This window comes from Hemitrygon akajei, chromosome 13, assembly GCF_048418815.1.
Source record: "Hemitrygon akajei chromosome 13, sHemAka1.3, whole genome shotgun sequence".
Classification (NCBI taxonomy): domain Eukaryota; kingdom Metazoa; phylum Chordata; class Chondrichthyes; order Myliobatiformes; family Dasyatidae; genus Hemitrygon; species Hemitrygon akajei.
Window position 1 is genome coordinate 44,789,027 of NC_133136.1, and position 22,984 is coordinate 44,812,010.

At 39.3% G+C, this 22,984-nt stretch overlaps 1 protein-coding gene across 4 annotated transcripts in view; it reads left to right on the top strand.

Moving 5' to 3' along the window:
- The window catches only part of ipo11 (importin 11), a 420,430-nt gene extending 397,688 nt beyond the window's left edge, over positions 1-22,742 (top strand). For 3 of the 4 annotated variants that reach the window (XM_073064510.1, XM_073064512.1, XM_073064511.1), the window contains one exon: positions 21,664-22,742. In XM_073064510.1, coding sequence (XP_072920611.1) covers positions 21,664-21,828 — 165 coding nt within the window. In that variant the 3' untranslated portion in view covers positions 21,829-22,742. The remainder of the gene's footprint in view (positions 1-21,663) is intronic. The other variant, XM_073064513.1, reaches the window with a different exon arrangement.
- The last annotated feature ends 242 nt before the right edge of the window (positions 22,743-22,984 follow it).

A 22,984-nucleotide genomic window follows, 5' to 3' on the forward strand; every position in this document is an offset into this window, starting at 1 on the left:
GTGGGGGTCTTATTCAAGAAGTAGCAGATAAGGGTGAGGCACTCAGCAGTTCTGCATGTTATTTATTTGCCCCCCCTCTCCCCCCCCCCATTCATTGCTGAATATAGCAGGACTACAGAGCATTGATCTGTTAGGTGTGCGATTGCATAGGTCTGACTATGGGATACCACATTCATTGTTCACAAGCATGTGATTTCTGTGCTACAACTTCAAAGCTAATGTATTCTGGATGTATCTCAGAAAATATCACACACAGAATGCTAGTGGAACACAACAGGCCAGGCAGCATCTATAGGGAGAAGCACTGTCGACATTTCGGGCCGAGACCCTTCATCGGGACTAACTGAAAGGAAAGGTACTAAGAGATTTGAAAGTAGTGGGGGGAGGGAGAAATGCGAAATGATAGGAGAAGACTGGAGGGGGTTGGGTGAAGCTGAGAGCCGGAAAGGTGATTGGCGAAAGTGATACAGAGCTGGAGAAGGGAAAGGATCATGGGACGGGAGGCCTCAGAACAAAGAAAGGGGGAGGGGAGCACCAGAGGGAGATGGAGAACAGGCAGAGTGATGGGCAGAAAGAGAGAAAAACAAACAACTAAATACGTCAGGGATGGGGTAAGAAGGGGAGCAGGGCCATTAACGGAAGTTAGAGAAGTCAATGTTCATGCCATCAGGTTGGAGGCTACCCAGCCGGTATATAGGATGTTGTTCCTCCAACCTGAGTGTGGATTCATCTTCACTGCTAGCCTGTTTATACAGCCAGTAGCCACTTTATTAGATACACCAGTTCATTAATGCAAATATCTAATCAGCCAATCATGTGGCAGCAATTCAATGCATAAAAGCGTGCAGACATGGTCAAAAGGTTCATTTGTTCTTCAGACCAAACATCAGAACAGGGAATAAATGTGATCCAAGGACTTTGACTGTGGAATAATAGTTGATGCCAGAAAGGGTGGTTTAAATATCTCAGAAACTGCTGATCTCCTGGGATTTTTGCACACAGCAATCTCTGGAGTTTATAAAGAGTGGTGGGGGAAAACCGAAAATAATCCAGTGAGCATTAGTTCTGTGTGTGAAAGGCTTGTTAATGAGAGGTCAGAGGAGAATGGCCAGACTAGTTCAAGCTGACAGGGAGCAACATAAACTCAAGTAACTATGAGTTACAACAGTAGTGTGCAAAAGAGAGTTTCTGAACACACAGACACACACACACACACACACACACACACACACACACACACACACACACACACACACACACACACACACACACACACACACACACACACACACACACACACACACACACAACACCCCCCCCCCCCCACCCGAAGTGGATGGACTACAGCAGCAGAAGAATACAAACATACAGATAAACACTCTCAGTAGCCACTTTATTAAGTACAGGTGTCCCCTGCTTTACGCCACTTCGCTTTTACAGAAGACCAACATTAGTAACCTGTTTTCGCATTACAAAGAGGATTTCAGCTTTTACGAAAAGTTTTCCCATATAAATTAATGTTTCTTCACTTTACACCATTTTGGCTTAAGAAAGGTTTCATAGAAACACTCTACCTTTGTAAATGGGGGGGGGGGGGGAGGAAACGCCTGTACCTCCAGTATATATGTTAATGCAGGCTTGAAGTGCATTTACCTGTGATATAGTATATTTCTTTCAAATGTCAAACAAGGTGGGACCAACTAACAGAATTAAATACACTATAAGAATTTATCAGTCTTTCTTGCACGTTCTCACCTGCACTCTCTGACTACATATCAATACCTCTTTTTATCCACCCACCCTTGATGCTGCAGGAATAGTTAAGTAGTCAACTATAAATGTTGAGCATTTCTTGATGTATATGGTATATTGGGAGAAAAATTTTGATTCAATCTGTAGGACTTCAGTTGTGATATTTCTGAGATTACAGCTCATTGGTGTAATACAATTTGAACTGAGACATTAATAGATATCTAACATCTGCAGTAATCCTGGGAAAATATTTTTGTTTTTGCCTTGGGAAATTATTGTTACAAATTCAATTTAAATACAAAACATGAATGCTTTTCAATTACATACAAAATTTAATATTGATATTGCAATATTACAGTTAGCAATTGGAAACTCATGAGAAATATCAGCCTTTGCTGTTTCAATTAGGTACAGAGATTCACAATTGTAACCTATTGCCATGCATGAGCAAGTATAAAGTTGCAAATGGCTTTATTGAAGTAATTACATTTTTGATATTTTTTGCTAAAAGATTCCTTGTTAATCTTACAGTCAGGAATCAGGGCTTTATTTTGAAATGAGTAACGAAAGATATTTTTAAACCTGTATTATTTAATATAGTGGTCACCAACCTTTTTAAGCCCAAGATCCCCTACCTCGGCCTTAGTGAAAGGCAGCATCGACCTACTAAAGCAATTAGTCACACGCATGCGCACCAGGCAGAAAAGACCAGAAGTAAAACCCTGCAACCCGGAAGTAGAAATAATGTATGTACGCCAGGGGTCACCACCCTTTTTTTGCACCATGGACCGGTTTAACATTGACAAAATTCTTGAGGACTGGCCAGTGGGGGGGGGGGGGGGGGGGGGTGTTAAACACGACCGCAATACAGCGATACTCGAACCAGATTCCTTATGTCCAGTCTATTCCGCAATTTAGTTTACTTGGCTCTCAGCACTTAGCTTCTGTTCCACTTGCTCACATTTTTTCCACTGAAAAAACTCAACAGGTTTGTCTTTAGTGCAGGGTGCTTGGACTCAGGGTACCGAAGCAGTTTTGAGGGCTTCATTGCCTCATTAGACAGCCTCCAGGCCCGAACTCCAGCTTCCTTCCCTCCTGCCACCAGAGGCTGGTCGTGGGTGGGGTGAGAGGACAAGGTGAGGGCCGGAGGTGCCCGTAATGGGGCCGTGGCGGTCGCAGTCCAGAGAGAGTGACCAACCGAGCAAGGAGTGCAACAGGACGCCCTTGTAGGATCTATTGGCCGACTAAAGTTTGTCTCAAGGGATGACTTTCAGTAGACCGCAGCGAGGTAGCTGCTCTGCTACTTACGAAACCCTGAGCCCGAATTAGATCGTCTCTGAATATTTTAGCACCGGGTTCCCCACGAACATTCGGTGTGGTAAATAGGTTTAGAGGCGGCGCCCATCTGTTTGTGCTCCGGGCCAGTAGCATTGGTACTTCCTGCCAGCCGCGTGAGGCCAACCAGTGACCCCTGGCGCGAGGGTATCGCTGCGTTTAGGCGACTGATGACCTCGCGTGTGTTCAAGTTCAACAGTGGGCGTGACAGGGAATGAGGAAAGGTGCAGCTGACTCATATCATTTCATATCGCCAAATCATATCGTTTCCTCGCGGCCCAGTGGTTGGGGAGCTGCGTGGCGGGGGAGCTACACACTTGCACACTGGGCAGAAAGAACAGAACTAAAACCCCGCAACCCAGAAACAATATCTCAACAGTATTTGTGTATTTATTTTTCATTTTTTTCGGGATCTACTGGGAAAGTCTCAAAGATCGACCAGACAATCGCGATCAACGGGTTGGCGACCACTAATTTAATAGATAAAAATGTAAGAAATAACTTCCAAAATTAAAGGAGTCTTTAAAAAATCAATCATATCAATCAGAATTTATATAAGCAATGAAAACAAAATTAATGATGAAATGGATTTTTTTTATTTTCCTTTCACATGTGATTCTGTAATAGAAACATAAATGGTTTCAATATACAAGTAATTTTGCGAACTTTGTATTTGTTAGTTCTTCACACAAAATGCTCGAGGAACTCAGCATGCCAGGCAGCATCTATGGAGAAAAGTACAGTCGATGTTTCTGGCCAAAACCTTTGGGCAGGACTTTTTTCTATAGACGCTGCCTGGCCTGCTGAGTTCCTCTAGCATTTTGTGTGTGTTGCTTGGATTTCCAGCATCTGCAGGTTTTCTCTTGTTTGTGATTTGTTAGTTCTTTACCTCTGCAATCCAATAGGAATCACTGCCTTTATTTCCATGTCCTTTCCTTCTGGGTCTATTGGAAAACCTTTCCAAGTGTTTTTTTGTGAGATCTGCAACATCAGGAACAATTGTGTACGAGTACAATGGAAAAGTGAAATGCATGGCTTAGTGCTTGGAGAAAATATGGAAAAGGTCATTTAGTACTTAAGTTGCACTTGTTTAGTTCAAAGTGCAATGACTTATCTAAGTAGATCTGGTTGCAACCTTTATGCAAAAACAAGCCATTCTGATTTGAGTTAAATCACTTACTGAAAGAAGGTTGTCCTGTCCTGTGAAGAATATATTCATTGTGAATTCTTTTCAAAATACCTGGTTCATTGAATTGGTGTGTGAGACCACTATTCCACATCTGTTGTGAAGGATGCAATATGCGGCAATATAAAAGGTTGTCTTTCCCTGTGAATGAATATATTTATATTTGTTGTGAGTTCCTTTCTAAATACCTGATTCATTGAACTGGTGTGTGAGGTATGAGACCACTATTCCACATCTGTTTTGAAGGATGCAATATGTGGCAGTATAGCACTTCCCACTACACTTTTTTGTATTATCATCTTGATTTAAATAATGAAATCCTTGAATTCTTATTGAAACAGGCTATCTTTATAATGCAGTAATAAAAGTGCTGGCTGACTGGTTCAATTTGATTGCTGTACACATAATAAGTGTTGGTAGAAAGGTAGAACTAAGAGATAAACATCATTGGTAGTTCACTTAAAATAATATTTATTCAGTACACAATATTACTGTGCTATTTTATTTCATGAGATTCCATAAATGTTTTCTGTAAATACTTGAAAATATTGTGCAGTGCCTTCTGTGAAATTCCATTCTGACTCCCTTTAATGATCTTACCTATAATATTGTGTTTTCTAGACAGTAATTGCTACTCAAAAGTGAAATAATTTAAATCTAATATTTTCTTACACAACATATATAAGCAAGATATATGGTCATATTTTCAATTGAGTTATTGCATACATGAAATTGTAATTACAATTATAAATCTACAGATTTCTCATTGGTTTATTTAAGACCTCTTTCACTGTCACTATTAGGGAACAGTTGACAGAAGTCATGTACCTATTAGCACGTTTTTGCTTGTACCATTCATTTTGCATTATAATGGAGTTCGTGTCAGACCACAGTTTGGCACTTACGTGTGTAATTTTTTCATTGTTGGTGGTTTTTTAATCATTTCATACTACTACAATTGATGTTATTATTGATGTTATTCATTAAGAAAACAGCTTCCCATTTGGATTGTGATTAATGCTTTTTCATATTGGGCAGTTGCACCAAAAAGAGATGAGTTGCTTAATTTCATATAATACTGAAACAGTTTATAATATAATAAGTATTTACCTCGTTACAACACCTAAATACAGTGTAGGGGAGTGTATGGTCATGCATTTTCGTAGAAAGAATGAAGGCAGAGACTATTATAATCTAGAATTAAATTCAAAAATTCGAGGTGCAAAAGCACTTGGGAATCCTCATGCAGGATTCCCTCAAGATTAACTTGCAGGTTGAGTCAGTAGTAAGGAAGGCAAATGCAATGTTAGCATTCATTTTCAGAGGACTAGAAAATAAAAACAAGGAGATGATTCTGAGGCTTTATAAAGCATTGGTCAAAGCACTTTCGGAGCATTAAAGCAGTTTTTATCTCAAGAAGAATGTGCTGGCATTGAAAAGAGTCCAGAGGAGGTTCACAAAAGTTATCACAGGAATGAAAGAGTTCACATATGTGCAGCATTTAATGGCTCTGGGCTTGTACTCGCTGGAGTTTAAAAGAAAGAGGAGAATCTCTTTGAAACCTATTCAGTATTGAAAGACCTAGATAGAGTGGGTGTGGAGAGGATGTTTCCAATTGTGGAAGAGTCTAGGACCAGAGGGCACAGGCACAAACTACAGGGTCATCCCTTTAGAACAAGTTGAGGGTGGTGAATCCATATAATATATTGCCATAGATGACTGTGGAGACCCAATCATTGGTTATATGTAGAGTGGATATTGATAGGTTTTTGATTAGTAAGGGTGTTAAAGATTACAGGAAGAAAACAGAAGAATGGTTTTGAGCGGAATAATAAATCACCCATGATTGAATGGCAGAGCAGACTTGATGGGCCAAATGGCCTAATTCTCTTCCTATGTCTTATGGTCTGAATTTAGCTGTTTTAATATCAAAGCAGATTTGATAAGGGACAGCCAATGTTTAGCCACTTGGACTGAATTAAGTCTTGGAATAATGTTCAAGTTTATTGTCATACATATGCATATCATGGATATAATTGCCAGGAAAATTAGCTTTTTGTAGCATCAGTGCAGAATGACAATCATAAATTACAAAACTTACATAATCATGGATTTTTAATATACACGCGACTAAATAAACACAACTAAATATAACATTAGTGTAAGTTGAGGGAAATGTAGTCTGAGGTAGAATTGGGGTTTTTCAGCTTAAGAGCCTGATGGCAGTGGAGAAGATTGTAAGCTTATATGTCCAAAACTAATGGAGAGACAAATGCTACCACATAGTCCAGCAGCAGAGCGCTGTCTTGCTGGGATACCCAACAAATGGAAATGAAATACCCTGGAATAGGAGTGAATACTGTCTTCATTTCGATGAGAATGTCAACTTTCAAATGGGGAAATACATATTCACCTTAAACTATTTTATTTCTATATTTCATTTAATTTTCTGTCTTTACAATTAATGTGAATATAAATTTAATGTCTTTCAATGCCAGAAATATTTAAATATAATTAACGCTGCTTTACAACTTTCACAGCAGTCAAAGCTTCACCCACTCTGTCAAAGCTTATGATGAACAAAGGCCAGTGTCAATACAACTTCTGTGAGAAAAGTTGAGCGCTAAAGTTTCCTTCAGAAATACCAGCCACAACCAGCAGATGTCAACTTGGTGTACCTTTAGATAAATGGAGCATTAACAATGCTACTTAGAAATTGCTCCTTTCTCTGCCCATTAAAATGCTGCTATGGAAAATATGAAGTCATTACGGATCTGATCTTGGCCTCAACCCTTCTTGCCTGACTTGACTCCACTGTAGTTCAAAATTCTGTCCACTTCACCCTTGACTAATTTCAATGACTCAGCCTGTACATCTCTCTGGATAAAGATCTCCAAAGACTCTGGAACTCTGAAATAAGGAATTCCTCCTCATCCTTATCTTAAATGGATGACTCCTTACTTTGAAATCAGGCCTCCTAGATCTCGATTCATCACAAGAGGAACTACCCTTTCAGCATTTAAGTGGTCAGGCTCCATGCCTCCTCCTCACCAGAATCTTTTATGTTTCAATACGATAATCTTCCATTTTTCAATTCTGTGATGTATCAAGATTCAGCCTCCTTAATCTTTTTCCCCCCAAAGCAACACTTCCATTCTTGGAATTAGCCTAGTAAGTCTTTTTTGAGCTGTCACCAGTACAATTATAGCTGTCCTTAAAGAAGAATACCAAAACTCCACAACTTCAGTTCTAAAGTTTCTGTAAAGTTATGCATCTTTCTAAAAAAGATATTGAGTATTAACTTCATATTTGCATGTTTGTTCTCATCAAAAAATTTCATATAGGTTAGCTATTCCATTGATCTAAATTTTTCGTACATGACATTCTCAGATGCAGTGTTTGCTGTTGCTGAACATATTTGTGTGGCTGTGGCTATAGAAGAGATGTTTTCCCAAACCCAGTCTGCACTTCAGAGTGGTGAGATAAGAGCTGTGTGTCAGGATAGAATCTAGTAAACTCATGGAGTTTTCACCACATTCCTCTTGAATAAAAGTTTCATCATATCATGTTTTATTTTCTCCTACTGCTTACACTCAATCATTCCCGAGATTAAGTTCTTATACTAATTAAGTATTCTCCCCGCAACAGAACAACATTCAGAATGAGTAATTCCATATTTGAGCTTTACACTTTCTTGATGTTCACCAACCTCAGCTGCTGAGCAATTTTTTTGTCTTCTGCTACTCATTCAACTTGCTTCACTTGGATGTTGCAATGGGACGTGTAAATTTCTACTTAAATTATATCTCTAATTATTAAAACATATCTGTTTTGTACTTAAGTTAAAGTATTAAAATTATTTGGTTTAGACAATCAAGAACAGGGCTGTGTGGGTTTGTTGGACCGGAAGAGCTTGTTACTGTGGTGTAGCTCTAAAAATATTGCAATGGCAACTAATTGGATTATAAGTTATGTTTCTCTTCAGTATTTTGCTAGGATATAAAATCAAAACCTATCTCAATTTTCTTCCAGACCCAACTTGATCTTTCCTGACCATGGTTTTAAGACCAGAAGACATAGGAGCAGAATTAGGCCATTCAGCCAATTGAGCTTGCTCCACCATTCTATCATGGTTGATTTATTATCCCTCTCAACCCCATTTCCCAGCCTTTTCCCCGTAACCTTCCAATCAAAAACCTATTAACCTCTGTTTTAAATATACCTGATGACTTGGTCTCCACAGACAGCTGTCTGTGACAATGAATTCCACAAATTCACCACCCTTTGGCTAAAGAAATAACTCCTCACCTCTGTTCTAAAGGAGGCATCCCTCTATTGAGGCTGTGCCCTCTGGTCCTACACTCAGCCACCATAGGAAACGTCCTCTCCACATCCACTCTATCTAGTCCTTTCAAAATTCAATTAGTTTCAATGAGATCTTACTTAATTTTTCTAAACCCTAGCAAGTACAGGCCCAGAGTTTGTAAAAATAACAGTATCAAACATGCTATTCACAATGTGGCAATAGTCTTCTAACCATTGAGCCAGGCTAGTCCAGTACCAACTGAAACTAAATGTTTACCAGAACATGCAGTGTACTTCACAAATGGTTGAGTTCATATCTTCCAATTCAATGAGAAAATTGAGCAGAAATAGTGTATTTAACTACTCAGAACATCTGGGATCTGTGAAACAGCAAACATCTGCATGTCCACTTGGCCAGTCAATTTGAAGGATTTTGAAGTTAACATCTCTTTAAAGGAGACTGAAGAGAAGTTTAGATAAGAAATAAAAGCAGAAAATGTTGGGAACAGTCTGTGGGTTGGGCACCATTAGTGGAAAAAGAAATAGGTTTAACATTTCAAAACTAAGACTCTTCTTCAGATCCAAGAGAGAACAGAATTTAGAGAATGCAGATATAGAAAGATGATGGATTAAGAGAAAAAATAGATAAATTTTAGTAATTATAATTATTTTGACATTGTTGGAAGTGGATATGAGGATAGTTTGAAATGTTGTACCTTGTTCTTGCAGACAAAGGATTTCAGTCCTGGAAGCAGCATTGCTGAGTTCCCATGTCTGTTCTGATAACTGACAAGGTTTGAATTGCATGTTTGATTTGAGCAGATCCATGCTAATTCCAAATGAATACAATAATTTCTTTTTCTTTGACTGTGATGTGCAAACAGTGCCTCCGTGGGGCTTGGTTTATTACTGTTTGTTAAATGCAGAGGACGCTGGTACTATGTTACTTTTTTAAAAAAATAGTTTTACTTGATTTTTTTCCAAAAAAAATTCAGTGATAATTAAACACAAACCTTAAATATTACTTTTCAGTGCTGGAGAAATTCGCTATCTGCAATTGATATAGCTACCTTCAAAGATAAGTAGTCTTGAAATAAATTAACAGTTTTCTGTGACGTGTATTTTATTGGTCACATAAATACAACAACTCCATATCATTTAAATACCAGCCGCAAGATGCTGTATTTCGCAGAGCTGACTGCTGATTTCCTTTTCTCTGCCAATGACAACTTTCCAATTTCTGTATTTATCTGTCCTCATCTTCCCATAAAGATTAGTGAGTGCTATTAGAATCATAATTTTAGCAGAAATGGGAGTCACTCTGTGTTCATCTTAAAGGTACCTACTAAGTACTTATTCTTATATAAGACTTTTTATTTACTGATTAATCTTCCTTGGCAAAGTGCACAAGACATTCTGACTGTGGGCAGCGATCAAGTTACACTGATTAACAGATAGAATGATTCCACAAAGCTGGAGAGGACTCTATTGCAAGTTCACTATTGCAAAGTGGGCTTACGTTTCACTAATTACTTTATACAGGCCCTTGTGTAAAGAACTGTTCCAGCCTCCCCAGCCCTCTGAATTCCCAAGCATTGCTTAGCCATCACGTCTTCAAACCTCCAACAACTTCGTTAGTTATATCGCAAAAGCACATGTTTGAAAAGTGATTAATAGCTATTTGCTCATGAAGATTGGGTGTTGTTTCTTATTCACAGATTTTTAGTTTATATTAAGGTGGTAGAGTCATAGAACTGCATAGCATTGAAACGGGCCTTACTCACCTGTGAGATGGCCATAGTGGCTACCTAGGCTAATCCCATTTACCCGCATCAGGTCTGCTCCTCTCTCCTTTCCAAGTGTCGAACGCCTTTAATTGTTTCTGCTTCTACCACCCGCTTTAGCACCTTAGTCCATATAACCACCATCCTCTCTGTATGTAGGGAACTTTACCTTTCAGATCTCCTTTAAATAGATTGAGTCTATACCCTCTAGTTTTAGACTTATCTATCCTTGGAAAAATGACTATGATGAAATTCCATTTTAACCTATTAGCTCACCTCTCATCACCTATGTTCCAGAGAGAACAAACCCAGCCTATCTAGTCTCTCCTTTCATTCCAGGCACTATCCTGGTGAATCTGTTCTGCACTCTTTGTAATGCTATCATATCCTTCCTGTAGTATGGCAACCTGAACCATCCACAGTACTCTTTAAGTGCCACTTTATCAACATATTGTACAGCTGCAACATAAAGTCTCTTTTATATTCAATGACTCAGCATGCCAAATACATTCTTCAGTACCTCATCTACCATTGTTGTCATTTTCAGAACTTACACCCCAAGATGCCTATGTATATCAACATGCCTAAGGACCCTGCATTTATTGTACATGACCTGTCAGCATTTGACATCCCAAACTGCAGTATCCCAGACTTGTCTCAGTTAAATTCTGTCTGCCACCACTCTGCCCAAATTTCCAGCTGACCTATGTCCTGCTATATCCTCAAACAAGATTCTTTGCTAACTACAGCTCCACCATTTTTCATTTTGTCAGCATCCTAATATCAAACCATCTACATTCTTAACCATCATAAATATGTGTAACAAATAATAGAAATCTTAGCAATGATCCCCACAGCATACCACTGTTCACAGGTTTCCTGTCAGAAAAGAATCACCCTCCACCCACCACTCCACCTCACCATACAGTGATACTTTCACCAAGCTAATTTATATCCAGATTTCCAGTACACCTCAAATTTCATGTTTTAATCTTATGGACCAGCTTGTTGTGCACGACCTCATCAAAGGCCTGTCTAAAACCCAAATGTTCCACAAATACCATTCTGCTTTCATCAGTTTTCTTAGTTATCTCCTCAAAATGTTAAATTAGATTTGTGAGACAGTATTGCCCTTGCATGACACCATGGTGACTTCCACCTAAGCAGTCCCTACCTTTCCAAGAGAATGCAAATCTTAACCCTTAGAATTTTTTCCACATTTCCCCATCTATAAATGTAAGGCTCATCAGCCTGCAGTTTCCTACATTATCCCTGCTATCATTTTTGAATAGCAGAACAACTTTTGCTTTCCTTCAGTATTTTGATACATCACCCAAACCTAATAAAGATGGAAAAATCTCCATCAGAGCCCTAATCTCCTCCCTTGCTTCGTATTGCATATTGGGAAAGATCCCATCAAGCCCTAGAGATAATCCACTTTAATATGTGGCAGTAACCTTTAACACTAATAAAAATGCTGGAGGAACTCAGCAAGTCAGGCAGCATCTATGGAGGGAAATAAACAGTTGTGATTCAGACCGAGACCCTTCATCAGGATTCAGCCTGAAGCTTCACCTCAATCCTGCTTTCACCAGGTGCTGTTTTATACTGTTGAAATCAACATTCTTCCAGTTTAAGACCTGAATTCTATCTGTGAATCCGCATTCTTTTCACAACTATCTTAAGCCTTAGCAAATTATGGCCATTGTTTCTAAGGGATTTACCCCCACCATCACTTCCACCGTATGCCCATCCTCATTCAGAACCAAGTCCAGCCTCTTCCCCATTGAACTTACTATATTTATAAGCCATTTTGTTATTTTTGATAACATTTTGATTGATTTTAAAAATTGTGTGACACCAAGCAATGAACAAAGGCTCAATTTCACGTTTCAATAAGTTACGCTGCTTCCATACTGGGTTGAGCATCGAATGAGCAACTCAGCCTTGTAAAAATGCTAAAGAAATGGCAAATTAAGGAACAACAACGATTAAGCTACAGTGCACTTTAGGCCCAGATGAACTATTTGATTGGAAAACCCTACCTGTCAGATCGCTCATCAGAGAATCCTGGGGAACGCTGTACACTTCCAACAGCATAAAACTTCTAGCAGCCTAATAATAGACAGCTTACAATTCATTGCAAGAGCCACCTCTTTGTCAGTGGAGCACTTTACAATTAAACTTGTTGACTTTCTTCCAACACCCTGACAGTTGATTCTAAACCATGATGATTCATGTGTAAAACAATTTTCCTTGTGTCATTTTTGGTTTTTTTTCTTTTAACCCTTCTGAATGGAGGTGTTTTTTTTTCTATCTATTCTCTACATTCTTTACGATTTAAAATAAAGACACAAAACATTTTGGCAATGCTTCACATCAAAAATTTACTTTATTTTCTTCCATTTTTGCTGCCCGACCTACTGAGCTTCTCTAGCATTTTTATGATCTGAAATACCTCCCTCTGATCTTCTGCTAGCCTCCTTTATTCCACAATGTACAACCCCAAACTCGGTATATTTATTTAACTGAAGATTCCCCCATTCATGAAATCATTCAAGTATATCTCTATAGTACATTATTTGTGACCAAAACAATAATTATCAATGTTTGTCATAGTTTCTTTACTGTTACATTCTTTGCCTCTGTGCATATTCAGCCATCTTTTCAACCTGTCCTGTCATTTTCAATGATTTATGCAAATATGACCCCAGTTCTCTCTGTTCCTGTGCCATTTTTAGAACTGAACAGTGGTTTATATTACCCCCTTGTTTATACTCTCACACAATAAAGGGAGTTCAGATAATTTTAACTCCTCCCCCAACTTCCATCAACATTAACATATTTGGTGTCTTCCTTAGGTCAGATATTTAAGTTCAGCCCAAGGGTCAAACCAGTATCTATGTTCTATGGGCCAAGAAGACACGTTCAGGACTACTCATTTTATGTATCTTTCCTGTCGTGAGATAGCCAGGATGTCAGCTGCATCATCTTGCTTAGTATTTTCCAGATGAAGTGCAAGTTGAGTATTCCTTATCAAAAATACAAAATCTAGAAACCTTCAAAATCCAACTTCATTTTTGAGCCCTAACATGATGTCATAAATGGGAAAATTCCCCAAGGCACTGGGAAGGTCCTCAGACCACAGACAGTTGTGATAAGTGACCTCACATATATAATGAACAGAAGTTAATGAAAACTAGAGAACTGCATAAAGCAATAAATGAAAATCTTGATTGTGTATTGAAAGAGTGGATTTGTCTACGTCAGTGAATACATGCTGCTTAATGGTGTGCTGATAGTGAATCAAGCAAAGATCTATCAGGACAAACTGAAAATTGAAGATAATATTCAGCAGGCTGGTTGCTGAAATTTAAGAAAAGGCACAGCATTAATTTTTTTAAAGATTTTAACGACAAAGCGACTACTGATCACAAAGCAGCAGAGAAATTGATTGATGAGTTTGCCAAGATCATTGCTGATGAAAATCTAACACCAGAAGAAGTCTACAATTCTGATTATTTTTATACCTTACATAAAATACAAATGCTGTGTACTGTCACCTTTTAATCAAAACACAATATTGTAGGTGGAGACTGAAAGCCTGCTGTTGCTGTTCAGCAGCTGATTCAGATATTTTCACTGTGCTGCGGAGCTGCTTTTGTTACCCTGCACACATTATATTGTCATTTTATTAATGATATGTAATAATTTCTTACTGTTAAGTAGATATGTGTGATGAACAAGTTAAGACAAAGACTGCTTACTGGTAGTACATAAATTCAGAGTCGGAAATGTTGATGATCTCAAACTAGCTCATTATATATATTCCGAAATCCAAAACACTTCCGGCCCATGCATTTTGGATAAGGGCTTCTCAGTCTGTATTACTGAGACACATTGAAATTTGAATGCTAAGAAAGGTTCAAAGTTCAGAGTAAAGTTATTAGCAAGATACATATATGTCACCATATACAAATCTGAGATTCACCTTTTTTTGCTGGCATTCACATTAAATAACAGAAACACAGTAGAATCAATGAAAGACCACCCCAATAGGATGGACAACAACCAGTCAACAAATTGCAAACAAAAAGGAAAGAAAAATAATAATGATACATAAATAAGCAATAAGTATCGAGAACATGAGATGAAGACCCCTTGAATGTGAGTCCATAATTGAATTGAATGATCTTTATTGTCATTATTACAATGAAACTCTGGCTTCCTCTCAGGCAACCAAACAAAGCAGTAGATAAAAACAAGACAGTAATAGAAAAACAGTATTAAATAGATAAGTAGCATAAAATAAGTTACAGCAGCACCAGAATGTCACAGTAATGCACAAAGTGCCGTTAGTGCAAGTATTTGAGTCCTTGTGTGTGCTCACAGTTTCAGTCATTGTTCTGTGGGAGTGGTGTGATGGAGGCCACAGCTCTGGGGTAGAAGCTGTTCCTCAGTCTGTTTGTTTTGGTTTTTAGTGTCCTGAATCTTTTGCTGGACGGAAGTGGGTCAAAGAGGGAGTGGCCAGAGTGTGTGGTGTATCTGGTTATGCTGATTGCTTTCCTCCTGAGTCTGCTGGAGTAGATGGTGTCCAGTCCTGGGAGCTCCATCCTGACAGTTCACTGGGCGAATTGACTAGAACATAAGTTGTGGGAACAGTTCAGTGATGGGGCAAGTGAAGTTATCCCCAGTGGTTCAAGAGCCTGATGGTTGTGAGGTAATAACTGGTCCTGAACCTGGTGGTTTGGTCCTGAGTCTCCTGTGGTTCCTGACAGCAGCACGGGAAGAGAGCCTGACCTGGATGGTGGTGGTCCATGATGGTGTATACTGCTTTCTTGCAACAGCACTCCATGTAGATGTACTCAGTGGTAGGGAGGGCTTTACCTGTGATGTATCCACAACCTTTTGTAGGCTTTTCTGTTCAAGGGTATTGGTGTTTCCATACCAGGCTGTGATGGCAACCAGTCAATATACTCTCCACTGCACATCTGTAGAAGTTTGTTAAAGTTTTAGACGACATGCTGAATCTTGGCAAACTTCGAAGAAAGTAGAGGTGCTGCCATGCTTTCTTCATAATGGCATTTAAACATGCTGGACCCATGACAGATCCTCTGAAGTTATAATACTGAAGAATTTAAAATTGCTAACCCTCTCCACCTCTGATCTCCCAATGTGGACCTTCGATTTCCTCCTCCTAAAGTCAATAATCAGCTCCTTGTTCATGCTGACTTCAAGTGAGAGGTTGTTGCTGTGGCACCACTCAGCCAGACCTTCAAGCTCCCTCCTTTATGCTGTGTTGTGACCACACAGTGGTGTCATCAGCAAACTTAAATATGACATTGGAGCTGTGCCTAGCCTCACAGTCATAAGTATAAAACGAGTAGAGCAGGGAACTAAGCACATAGCCTTTTGGAGCATTTGTGCTGTTGGATATTGTGTACAAGATCTTGTCCTGGAAGGAATTATTTTGTGGCTTACTCTCCAAATTTCCATATAGTTTTCTTTACATTATTTCTTCTTAATACTTATAGTTTCAAATAAGAGTAGTTGTTTATAGCTAGGTGCATTAGGTTCTAAGTTGAGGCACCCTGAGTCATAAGGAAGAGTTTTTTGCAAAGTTCCTATTAGTGTCATTGTCCTAGTGTTCCTCTTTGCTACCACTATGAGCTTCAAGGTTACTTGTTTCAGAAGATTGACTAGAACCTTAATTTTACACTGCATAAACAACATTGTATTATAATTAAAGATAGTGACTGCCAATTATGCTATTTTGTTTTGTTTCCTTTCCTTAATCTTAATTCTACTTTCTAATTGGAGCTAAAGGTCATTCAAAGTTAATAGCAAGTAGAATACCTTTTGCCGTTTTTGAGAATGTATTGTCTTTAAAATTCTATATGTTTAGCAAAGCTGCTTGGTTAGGTATCGTAAATAGTGATCGTTTGGGCTCAACAAGTCCTTACAATGTTTATAATAAATATGTCAAACATTTACTTGCAGATAATAGAAAAGTCAGTTGGGAAAATACTGATAACACTGGACAGTATTTCAAATGTGTTGCTTATTCAGGATTTTTTTGTGGTTGTAATAGACTGCTTGAAGCTGAACACAAATATAATTTCAGACTACTTGTATCACAGAAATTTGGAGAATTATATTCAATCTTTATTGAATATGATGCATTTATTTGCATAATGGTGCTGACACTTTTCAATAGTTCAGCTAAGCTAAAAATGTTTTGTTGATGATTTTCATTTGTACTCTGAGGATTCTCACTTAAGTGTCCAACAATAATCAGCCAGCACTGATGGATTCCAGTTGTCCTGATATTGTTTCTCCATGACTGCAATGCCCTGGTGAAACCTTTCACCATACTCATCATTGACAGCACCAAGATTTGCTGGGAGGAAGTCTAAATGGGAATGTAGAAAATTAATCTTTAGTGACATGTTGCACTTGCTGGTCTTGTATACTTGAAACATGTTGTCAACCAGCTGCACATAGTTTGGTACTCTGTAGTTGCCAAGAAACTTTTCAACAACATTTTTGAATGCCTTCCATGCAAATTTCTCTGGTCCCACTGGAAGTTCTTCGAATTGTCTGTTGTTGATTACCTGTTTGATTTGTAGACCAACAAAAATGCCTTCCTTAATCTTGGACTCAAGAAAATCTGCAAATGCTGGAAATTCAAGCCACACATACAAAATGCTGGTGGAACGTAGCAGGCCAGGCAGCATCTATAGGAAGAAGTATGGTCGACGTTTCGGGCCGAGACCCTTCGTCAGGACCAACTGAAAGAAGAGATAGTAAGAGATTTGAAAGTGGTAGGGAGGAGATCCGAAATTATAGGAGAAGACAGGAGGGGGAGAGCTGAAGCTAAGAGCTGGAAAGTTGATTGGCAAAAGGGATACAGAGCTGGAGAAGGGGGAGGATCATGGGACGGGAGGCCTAGGGAGAAAGAAAGGGGGAGGGGAGCACCAGAGGGAGATAGAGAACAGGCAAGGAGTGATTGTGAGAAGGGCAGAGAGAGAAAAAAGAGAGAAGGAGGGGGATAATAAATAAGGGATGGGGTAAGAAGGGGAGGAGGGGCATTAATGGAAGTTAGATAAATCAGTGTTCATACCATCAGGTTGGAGGCTACCCAGATGGAATATAACCCGTTGTTCCTCCAACCTGAGTGTGGCTTCATCTTGACAGTAGAGGAGGCCATGGATAGACATATCAGAATGGAAATGGGACTTGGATTTAAAATATGTGGCCATTGGGAGATCCTGCTTTCTCTGGCGGACAGAGAATAGGTGTTCAGCGAATTGGTCTCCCAGTCTGCGTTGAGTCTCACCGGTATGTACAAGGCTGCATCGGGAGCACCGGATGCAGTATATCACACCAGCTGACTCACAGGATCCCACCACTAATCACACTTTTCCCTCCCCCCCCACCCCACTTTCTGCTTTCCGCAGGGATCTCTCCCTATGCGACTCCCTTGTCCATTCGTCCCCTCCCATCCCTTCCTCTTGATCTCCCTCCTGGCACTTATCCTTGTAAGCGGAGCAAGTGCTACACCTGCCCTTACACTTCCTCCCTCACCACCATTCAGGGCCCCAGACAGTCCTTCCAGGTGAGGTGACACTTCACCTGTGAGTCGGCTGGTGTGGTACACTGCGTCCGGTGCTCCCAGTGCGGCCTTGTACATATTGGTGAGACTCAACGCAAACTGGGAGACCGTTTCGCTGAACACCTATGATCTGTCCGCCAGAGAAAGCAGGATCTCCCAATGGCCACACATTTTAATTCCACATCCCATTCCCATTCTGATATGTCTATCCATGGCCTCCTTTACTGTCAAGATGAAGCCACACTCTAGTTGGAGGAACAACAGGTTATATTCCATCTGGGTAGCCTCCAGCCTGATGGCATGAACATTGATTTCTCTAACTTCTGTTAATGCCCCTCCTCCCCTTCTTACCCCATCCCTTATGTATTTATTATTCCTCCCCCCCTTTTTTCTCTCTCTGCCCCTCACACAATCATTCCTTCCCTGCTCTCCATCTCCCTCTGGTGCTCCCCTCTGCCTTTCTTTCTCCCTAGGCTTCCCGTCCCATGATCCTCCCCCTTCTCCGGCTCTGTATCCCTTTTGCCAATCACCTTTCCAGCTCTTAACTTCAGCCCTCCCCCTCCTGTCTTCTCCTATCATTTCTGATCCCCCTCCCACATTCAAATCTCTTACTATCTCTTCTTTCAGTTAGTCCTGATGAAGAGTCTCGGCCCGAAACTTTGACTGTACTTCTTTCTATAGATGCTGCCTGGCCTGCTGCGTTCCACCAGCATTTTGTGTGTGTTCCTTAATCTTGGCATCAGTTATTCTGGGAAACACCTGTCTCAAACATTGAAATCATTCACCTTCTTTGCTCATTGCTTTCACAAAATTTTTCATTAGTCCCTGTTTTATATGAAGAGGATGCAAAAATATCTTTACTGGGTCTACAAGTAGCTTATGTGCCACACTTTTCTGCCCTGGAACAAGCCACTTACAGAGTGGCCAATCCTTTTTAACATGATGAGATTCTTCAGCACGGCAAATGAAACAACAGTACCTGATGTATCCGAGATGTAGTCCTAGTAGCTCTGCCACAACTTTGAGATCATCGCAGTTGTAGTTGCTGTGCTGTATGTGTTTCAACAAGATGTCCAAAGTTGGGTAGTCATCTTTCATGTGACAGAACTTTGTGTAGGGGAACACTTTGCATCTAGCGATTACAATGCCATTAGTTTCAAAGTAAATATACAAAAAATTTTGGATCTGGACTGCAGACTGAGATTCTTAATTGGAGAGAGGCCAGTTTTGATGGTATCAGAAAGGATCTGGCAAATGTGGATTGGGACAGCCTGTTTTCTGACAAAAGTGTTCTTGGTAAGTGGGAGGCCTTCAAAAGTGAAATTTTGAGAATACAAAACTTGTATGTGCCTGGCACAATAAAAGGTAAAGAAAACAGGTTTAAAGAACCTTGATTTTCAAGGGACAGCAAGGCCCTGGTTAAAATTTTTAAAAAGGAGGTGCATAGCAGGTAGGAACAAATGAAGTACTTAATGGGGTACAAGAAATTCAAGAGAACACTTAAGAAATAAATCAGGAGTGCTAAAAGAAGGCATGAGGTTGCCCTAGCAGACAACGTGAAAGAGAACCCTAAGGGATTCTATAGATATGTTAAGGAGCAAAAGGATTGCAAGGGACAAAATTGGTCTTCGGGAAGATAGAATGGTATTCTGTGCAAGGAGCCAACATGGGGGAGAGCTTAAATGGATTTTTTGCACTGGTATTTACTTGGAAAACAGACACAGATTCTACAGAGGTGAGGCAAAGCAGCTACTAGGTCTTGGACCCTATACGGATTACAGAGGCGGAGGTGTTTACTGCCTTAAGGCAAATTAGAGTGGATAAATTCCCAGGACTTGACAGGGTCTTCTCTCAGACCCTGGGAGGCAGGTGCAGAAATTGCAGGGGTCCTAGCAGAGATACTTAAATCATCCTTAGCAACTGGTGAAGTGCTGGAGGATTGGAGAATAGTCAATGTTGTTCTGCTGTTTAAGAAAGCCTGTAAAAATAAACCAAGAAATTATAGGCCAGTGAGCTTGACATCAGTAGTGGGAAAGTTACTCGAAAGTATTCTAAGGGACCAGATATATGAGAATTTGAATAGACAGACACTAATTAAGGATAGTTAGCATGGCTTCATGCATGGTAAGTCATGTCCAACCAGTCTTACAGATATTTTTGAGGCAGTTACTAGGAAAGTTGATGTAGACAGGCAGTGGATGTTGTCTGCATGGACTTTAGCAAGGAATTTGACAAGGTCCAGCTTGGAAGCTTGATCAAGAAGATTCAATTGATTGACATTCAAAATGAGGTAGTAAATTGGATTAGACATTGGCTTTGTGGGAGAAGCTAGAGAGGGGTAGTAGATGGTTGCCTCTCTGACTGGAAACCTATGACTAGTGGAATGCACAGGGATCAATGCTGGCTCTTTTGTGGTTTGTCATCTATGTCCATGATCTGGATGATAATGCAGTTAAGTGGATCAGCAAATATCTAATGAATAGTGAAAAAGGCTATCAGCTTGCAGTTGGATCTGTGCCAGATGGAAAAATGGCAGCTGGAATTTAATGCAGTCATCTGAGAGGTGCCGCACTTTGGTAGCGCCAACCAGGGTAGGTCTTACACAGTAATGATAGGACACTGAGCAGTGTGGTAGAACAAAGGGATATGGGAACACAGGTCCATAATTAATTGAAAGTGGTGGCACTGATGGACAAGGTCATAAAGAAAGCTTTTCACACATTGGCCTTCATAAATCAAAGCATTGCGTGCAAGAGGTGGGATGTTTTGTTGGAGTTCTATACTGTAAGTCATTTATTGAGGCCTAATTTGGAGTATTATGTGCAGTTTTGGTCACTACCTACAAGAAAGATATAAACAAGGTTGAAAGAGTACAGAGAAAATTTACAAGGACTGGAGGACCTGAGTTATAAGGAAAGATTGAATAGACTAGGACTTTATTCCTTGGAATATAGAAGACTGACGGGAGATTGCATAGAGATATACAAAATTATAAGGTGTATAGATAAGGTAAATGCATTCTGGCTTTTTCCACTCATTTTGGGTGGGGTTACAATGGAAGGTCATAGGTTATGGATGAAAGGTGAAAAGTTTATGGAGATCAGGAAGGGAAACATGACAGTGTGGAACGAGCTGCCAGTGCAAGTGGTGCATGCAAGCTCAATTTCAACTTTAAGAGAAGCTGGATAGATAAGTAGATGGAAGGATTGTGGAGGGTTGTGGTCCAGGTGCAGGTTGATGGGAGTGGCAGTTTAAATGGCTTTGGCACAGACTAGATGGGCCAAAGGGTCTGATTATGTGCTGTATTTTTCTACGACTATGACTAAATTAAAGATTTCTGATTAAATCTTTTCAGGTTAAGGGCACAAGCAAACATAACAATCTTTTGACCTTTCAATAATGTGCAGATGTTACTTATTTAAAAAGTAAGAGCTTTTAATACTACTTATGGCAACAGTACCATATTATCAGAGGTTAAATCTTGTGATTTATTTAGCAATGGGAGATAACAATATAACTGCAAGTAAGAATTGTCTGCCAGTAAAAATTACTTTGTATGTTGGAGGAAGCCAGAAATGTCATTATTAAGGAATTTGACAAGGGCCAGATAGACCAACAAACTATGTAATGTGCTACAAAGAAAAATGTGTTGCTATTCATTTATTGTTTTTATCCAACTTCTACAGCTTGCATTGAAAGACCCGGTGCACAGTGTATCACTACAGCAGTTTGTCTACGAGAAGCTGAAGGCACAGCAAGAATTACTTGGGGAACAAGGCTTCCAGAGTCTGATGGAATCTGTGGACACTGACATTATCAGACAGTTGCAAGGATTTTTACAAAAGTTGTGAAAACTGTTGCCTCTTGTCAAAGAAGAAATGAAAAACATGCAAAAATATATTCTTACAGCAACCACCACCAAAGCTTCCATCATTATATTGTGTGAACACCCATCATGCATAATCTGAATTAATATCCTGATGGAAAAATCAAGCAAAACATTATTTTGAACTGTGTTAAGAAGAAACAGTGAAAATTAGGGCAACTGTGCCTGAGGTAAAGAGCTCTTCATAGCTTCGGTGTTGCTCGTTATATTTGAAGACCAGAGAAAGTAGCTTTTTTCATTTTGTATGATTTGAAAAATTACAAAAAATTACAGAGTATGACTTTCAGAAGCAGTTGACGTATAGCTAGTATGTAATAACTGAGTGAAAATTGAACTTTTGGTGAGAAAATATTTTTGCTGCTTCAGTATCTGTTAGTTACAGCTGCAAAATAGACAGGTTGATTTCATAAATTAGGTTCACCAGTTTCACAGCTAAATGTGTTACAATTTGGAAACAATCTGTATTTAATCCACACATTCATGCTGTAGAATCAACTACTGTAGATTAAATTCTGCCTAGGTAGGTGAATAAATTGATATAATGCCTTACTGTATTTTATCACCCTTAACTCAACTTAAGTTAGTTTAAAATCATGACTTGGTCCTTTGAACCTAATTATTCCCTTTAAGTATAATGTTCACTTGCTTCCATGTATATGGTTCAAATCCACAGTGTCCTGCAGGTCTTTTGTTAGTGAGCAACATGGAACTTGAACATTCATTATCATTCAGTTTTCAGGCTAATTATAAAATCCTTTAAGAAAGATTAATAGTGAAACAATAAAGTCTTTGTTTAGCAAATACTTGTGTTTTGGCAGAGCTTTGACTACACAAATTACTGTAATTAAATTTGAAATTCACTGCAATTAGATCCTTCAATATTTTTGTCCAGCGTGAAATTCTTATGTTGCTGTTTGACTTCGTGCATAAAAGTTCATAATTATTGGGAAAGGTGAAAATATCTCCTGTTACGATTCAGCAACCATGAATATAGAATGGAGACAGGTTTTTTATAACAAATAAAACATTTATTAAACACTGCTCAAAAAAAAACCCAAAAGTAAACAAACGACTAACTTAACCGGAAGTTGGCTGCTGTACGGCAGCTCGAACAGTTCTTA